The sequence below is a fragment of the Salminus brasiliensis genome, chromosome 19 (assembly GCF_030463535.1).
Source record: "Salminus brasiliensis chromosome 19, fSalBra1.hap2, whole genome shotgun sequence".
Classification (NCBI taxonomy): Eukaryota; Metazoa; Chordata; class Actinopteri; order Characiformes; family Bryconidae; genus Salminus; species Salminus brasiliensis.
This window is the reverse complement of record NC_132896.1, coordinates 27780170-27786131: the sequence shown is the minus strand read 5'-3', so window position 1 is coordinate 27786131 and position 5962 is coordinate 27780170. Positions and strand designations below refer to the sequence as shown.

General features: G+C 47.2%; 1 protein-coding gene across 1 annotated transcript; it reads right to left on the bottom strand.

Annotated features, from left to right (window-relative positions):
• Positions 1-318: 318 nt before the first annotated feature.
• rtn4rl2b (reticulon 4 receptor-like 2b) lies at positions 319-5743 on the bottom strand. The gene is made up of 4 exons (XM_072663453.1): positions 5595-5743; positions 2601-2827; positions 2065-2460; positions 319-1951 (listed from the first exon to the last, which is right to left on the bottom strand). The coding sequence occupies exons 1-4, from the start codon at positions 5650-5652 to the stop codon at positions 1223-1225; spliced, it is 1410 nt and encodes a 469-aa protein (XP_072519554.1). The 5' UTR covers positions 5653-5743; the 3' UTR covers positions 319-1222.
• Positions 5744-5962: the final 219 nt, after the last annotated feature.

The following is a 5962-nucleotide window of genomic DNA, read 5'->3' as shown; positions in this document are numbered from 1 at the left end:
AAAAAAATCTTAAATATTGATTTGACTTTAATAAAGAACCATGTAAAATGTCCATGTGTAGTTTACACTGTATAATATATAAATATAATAAAATATAATATAATAAAATGTCCATATACTGTTGAGACTGACCTGACGTTATGTTTTCAGTGCTTAGTAACTGGCCAGCGATGAATAGTGCAGGGTGGTTAACAACAGACTAATGTACTGTGTGTGCTTTATTGATACACAAAGCAGATGAACAGTGTATAGATATGGTTTATGTGCATTTATAAAAAATAAACAATAGTCAATAAGTCAATGAGACAGAAGACATGCTTACTTTGGGATAGAAAGAATGTTTATTGGTTTATTTACAGTGAGGACAAAAGCAGAGCTCGGTTTGCTCTGTGTACAGTGGAACCTCTCCTTTTATGGTGAACTCAGGAGCACATCTCTCATTCCTGAGTTCTATAGTCCGAATGGCCGAGCGCACAGTGAAAGCCCAGAACGAACAACACATAACACACGCACACTCACCCACGCTAGCGATGCAGTTTACATAAGCTCCACAGTGGACACACATTGCAAATCCCCTGAAACAAGCAGATGAACACAGAAGCCTTCCCTCCACTCACAGAGTGCTCTTACTATTACAGCTTCATACTGAACCACACTAATTATGCTGCAGTCTAGCTAAACACAGTCCACACACACACACACCATGCCCCAAGTGTTTGGGTGCTGTTTTAATGCCAAAGCATTTGTGTGAGTGAGCCTATATACAGGCAGTGCAGGTGAATGGATTGTGACTTATTTACATGGTCTCATGTGATGGCTTTCGTCAGATGAAACTGTCTTCTTCTACTGCCTTTCCTGTCTTCATCTTTTGTTCTGTCCAGCACCATCTAATCATATTTGCCTGTTTTTTTTTTTTCGCTGTGTGCAGAAAGTGCAGAATGGCTCTAGGTGGCGCTGCAAAGCCTCCTGGGAGTTGTAGTCCACCTCATGCAAGCAACAGGCCAACCTAACACCTTGCACTACCTTGCAATTACACTGGATACAGTGCTTTGTGTATGTGTAGGCTTGTTTATGTATGTGTATGTCTGTACCAGCTTTATCTCTCCCGAGGCTGCTACAGCTGTCATGTGCCTGTCGGTATCGGGCCCCGTTAAATTGCTAGGGGGCCAAGCACTTGAAAAAAGGGTAAAAGAAGAGAAGAGAGTAGCTCAGACAGCTGCACTCAGCCAAACAGCAAGTGAAGAGAGAGAGCCAGCATGTAGAGAGAGAGGAGAGAGAGAAATGAAAAGGAAGAGGAGGACGAGGAGGAGGAAGAAGAGAGGGCCGGCGAATCGTCAGCCGCAGGGCATTCAAGCTCGAAGCAGCGGACTGAGGCTGCATCCTCACTGCCGTAGTTGGCCCAGTATTCTTCTGGCTCCAACTTGGGCAGGGCAGCCTCCTCCGCTGCGGGCTCATACTTGGAAGCAAGGTTCGATGCCGCTGCTGCAGCTGCAGCCGCCACGGGATGGACGTTCTTGACTGACGCGAATGGGAATGCCTTGACTGCCTCACCGCTCTTGTGGAAGGCGCCCTTGGACGAAGCGGCTGGTTTGCCCTTGGAGAACCACCAGCGGGTCTTGGTGCTGAAGGTAGTGGTGGTGGTGCCGGCCAGCGAACCAGGGTCGGGCAGTGGGCACAGGGCGAAGTCCAGCTCACGCAGGAAGCGCAGGTCCTGACCTTTGCGTTGTGCCGGAGAAGTGCAGGCCACCTCTGAGCTAGACACCCGTGCGCCCCGGAAGAACTCCCAAAGCGAGCGGGCCTCGCAGCCACACCCCCAAGGGTTACCGTTGAGGCGCAGGAACTGCACTCCCACAGTGTCCCTCAGAGTCTGGCCAGGCAGCTCCCGCAGCTGGTTGTCGAACAGGTAGAGGATGGTGAGGCGGCCCAGGTCGCGGAATGCCCGTCGGTGCACCTGCAGAGACGAGTCAAGTAAGTAAGTAAGTAAGGTAGGACCACCTTTAAAAAAAGACCACCTTTGAGCCAAAGTGCTGGAATGTCTTAAGGCTATATAGCCCTTAGCCATACCTGCCGGATGCGGTTGTCGTGCAGCAGCAGACGGTCCAGGTTGACCAGGCCACGGAAGGCGTTCTCAGACAGTGTGCGGATGCGATTCCCGTGCAGGAAGAGGTGCGTGAGGTTGACCAGGTCAGAGAAGAGCCCGTCGGGCAAGTGGCCCAGCTGGTTTTCCTGCAGGTAGAGGAACTGCAGGCTGTAGAGCTTGAGGAAGAGGTCGGCGGGTAGCTCGGTCAGGCCGCAGCGGTGCATGTGGAGACTCTGCAGACGCTCCAGACCGCGGAAGGCGCCGCCATCCAGCCGACGCAGTGACGGGTTGTCACCCAGGTCCAGCTCCTCCAGCACACGCAGGTTACTGAATGCCCCTGCCTCAATCCATGTGATGTTGTTGGAATACAGCCACAGGACCTGGGAGGAATATAAGGTTTGGTTACTACAGCTATCATTTATTGTACTGTGTTGTCCTGCAGACGAGGGCCCTGTCTTGCATTGTCTCAAATTGCCTGTAGTCCAACTGTATACTTGCCAAGCTAATACTTAATGCTCACCTGGGTCTCGAAACCGAAGGAATCGGCCCTGAGCTCTGTGATGCGGTTGTTCTGCAAGAAGACGCGCTGAGATTCATAGGGCACTCCAGCTGGAACGATGGTGAAGTTCTGCGACTGGCAGCTAACCGTCATGGGAGTGTGGTAACACACGCAAAGCTTTGGACACGCGCGGCCCGGAGCTACACGACATGCCAACAGCCAGATCACCAGCCACAGAGTGAGACCACCTGCGGAGAGGAAGAAAGAGCATATGGTGTGTAAATTAAAAAATATATTCAAACTGTATTTGACTCAAATAACATCAGACTGAAGGTCGTTTTTAATGGCTGAACTGAAAACACTTCTACAGTTTAAAGTTACAGGGGAATTCACCCCTTATGCCCCCTTATAGAGAAACAGTATCAGATACTTGAGAGATGCCTCTATAAAGCTACATCACAAAAATAATACATTTTTTAAATAAATAAAAAAAAATAAAGATTTTCTGTGCTTTCTGGCACGCCTCTTTTTTTACTAACCAATCAAATGCTTTGTTCGTTTTCTCTGCAATTATGTCACATTGTTTGTCAAAGCCAGGCGAACGTCATCTCTTCAGAAGACCTCAGAATTTAGGTTGTTTTTCAGAAATAAATGGATACATTTTTTTTTATCTGTAATCTGTGATTTTTTTTGATCAGCCTTACATATAATATGTAGGTTCGCGTGTAGGTTCACTGGTGGGCTCAGATTATTTATATTTTTCATATATTTATATACTTATATTATTATTATTATTATTATATATATACAGAGAGATAATATACACACATAGTGATATTATAGATATTATATATGTATATATGTGTGTGTGTGGTAAATATTAGGACCCCTGGTTCCATTAACAAACACTGTAAAGAAATTACTAGCTTTCTCTACTACGAACCATTTCCCACCAAAGCCCACCCTGAATGACCTCAGAAGACCTCAGTAAACCACAGAATCACTAAGTAGTAAATTGGTGGAATTGCCCTTTAAGGTGGCGGGTCATGAACCTCTGTCGTCATCATGGTCATCATAGATTCTACCGAGATGCATGTGACCTGATTATTTTTTAGGAGGGGGAGATGCTGGAGGGGGTGGGGGGTGATTGGGGGGGCTGTCATATGTCTCAACACCCTAAATTCCGATTGATGTGAACGCGCACCTGCGTGACACAGCCCGTGAGCCTTCCACGCGGACTGAACGGATGGAAGGGTGTGTAAAGGCGCGTGAAACAAAAAGAGGTGGGATTAGCGTCAGGCAGGTGAAACAGGAGCGCGCTGGAGGAGCGCAGCGCATGAAACTTTAAGCGCGTGGGAGGGGGTCCAGTGACTGCGCACAATACAGTGCCTATTAGAGCCGCGCGCCAGCGTGAATTAATCATGGCACGCGCATTCAGCTTCTGCACGCAAGATTTTCCAACGCGCCCGTGCCATGACCCGCTCAGCGGTGAGCGCACACGCGCGTGCGTATGTCTCTCCTCATAGGAGATTTAGTGGCCATCATTGCTCACGGTCTCAGCAAAACGGGTTCTAGATAGCACTGGAAAAAGGGGTTCTTTGACTCTTATCTCTTGTGGAAGGCATTTCTGGTGCTATATAGAACCATGAACGAGTGGCTTCACCATCATTTAGCCATTCAAATGGTTCTGGTCCTATAGAGAACCCCCTGAACCCTGTTTTTAAAGGTGTATAGGTGTCAAGGAACCCCAGTTTCTTACTATGTAGAACTTAGAAAATGTAAAAGCAATGACCTACGTTCATCAAACTTCTTAGAGTAGAATTGCTGATCTGGGAGCAGTTAAGGGTCACTGAATTTAATTAGGCATCTGATGAGATGCTTGATAAATGAGGCCTGTTTAGATGTTTGAATGCTTCCTCGCCTGAAAAACTTGTAGATACGTCTTTAAAGGGTTCCACTGCTGTCATGACTCTCAGTTCAGTACCCTATAAGCCCCTGATTATTTAGGGTGTGCTTGAAAATTTGTTCAGTTCCAGTCTATTATCTAGCCCTTTACTGCTGCTGAGGAGCTAACTATCACTGCTCGCTTTACTCCAGCACCCTGGCTGCTTTTCTGTTGCTCTCAATTTTGACTTTGGAGCTTCGGAAAGTTGTTCTGGACCCAAATGAGCCTCAAACGATTCTGTGCACTCTTAAAATGAAGGTTCTTTGAGCAGTACCATAGAAGAAGCACTTGTGGTTCCATTAAGAGCCATTTCTAAAGGAGATGTGTGTGTGTGAAGACCTTCATGAATGTTTAAGGTCTTCTTCACATGCACCTCTCCTGCATTTAAATGGTTCTTTATGGAACCAAAAATGGTAAATATAAAATTGATGTTCTAGACTGAAGAAGATCTGGATAGTGGATAGTGAGGAACCCTTAAATTGGTAGAGAAACTTCAACACTTCTTTACAGGGTCTTCACACATGTGTGTCTTGTATATAAATGGTTCTCTATTGATCCAAAAAATGGTTCTTCTCCCATTGTAGCACCTTTATTATCCAGTTAATGAGCTCAGTTCTACACTGTTAAAAGTGGAAGTTCTTCAGGTTGAAACTGCAGAGGAACCTCTTTAGGTGCTTTGAGAAGTGGTATCTTGCTGGAAGGTTCCTCAAAGCACCAGAGGAACTTAAGAGGAACTTAAGAACTTCCAAAAGTTCCTCAAGGATCTTATACTTTTAACAGTATGCAGTACTCATTGATGTGGTGGATGTTTGCTTATTAAATATTTGCATTAAATATCATTATTAATCTCCTTCATCCACGTCAGTGCAGAACATCAACTTTCCACATCATCTCACTCCTGTGTGCCGCTTTTTGCACGAGCTCTAGATCTACAGCTACTCTACTGTATCTCTACATCCTGCACCCCATCACCACCCTATGGCTTATTGCAGCGTGCACGAGCACGGACTGCAGCTGATGGGAATTAAAAGTCATGCACAAAAGACATTTAGGAAGAAAAAGACACTCACTTTTGAAGCTGAGCGCGCTGGAGGCGCGAGATCGTCGATGAGCTGCGCGAGGTTCCATCTCTGAAGAGCCGAAAGCCGAGAGCGAGTTAGCCCGAGCGCGAGGACGTGCCTGCTATCTCCGCTGCGTTCAGCTCTGGCGCGCAAGCTCGAGTCGAGGACGACTGAGGAAACAGCGCGAGCGGCCGCGCGTTTATAGGGCGAGCGAGAGCAGAAAGGAGGAGGAGGAGGAAGGAGGAGGATGGAGGGAAGGAGCGGCGTGCGCGCGCGCAGAGGTGGGCAGCTACGGAATCGCCTGTGCGTAATGCGCGCGAGGGCGTACTGGACTGGACTGGGAGTGGAAGCACTGTGTGTGTATGTGTTTGTGTGTG

Excerpts from the sequence above, each read along its gene's own strand:
- rtn4rl2b (XM_072663453.1), bottom strand. The coding sequence starts at position 5,652 with ATGGAACCTCGCGCAGCTCATCGACGATCTCGCGCCTCCAGCGCGCTC. Across the intron at positions 2,461-2,600 it reads CCTTCGGTTTCGAGACCCAG|GTCCTGTGGCTGTATTCCAA; the intron begins GTGAGCATTAAG and ends TATTCCTCCCAG. Across the intron at positions 1,952-2,064 it reads ACGACAACCGCATCCGGCAG|GTGCACCGACGGGCATTCCG; the intron begins GTATGGCTAAGG and ends TCGTCTCTGCAG.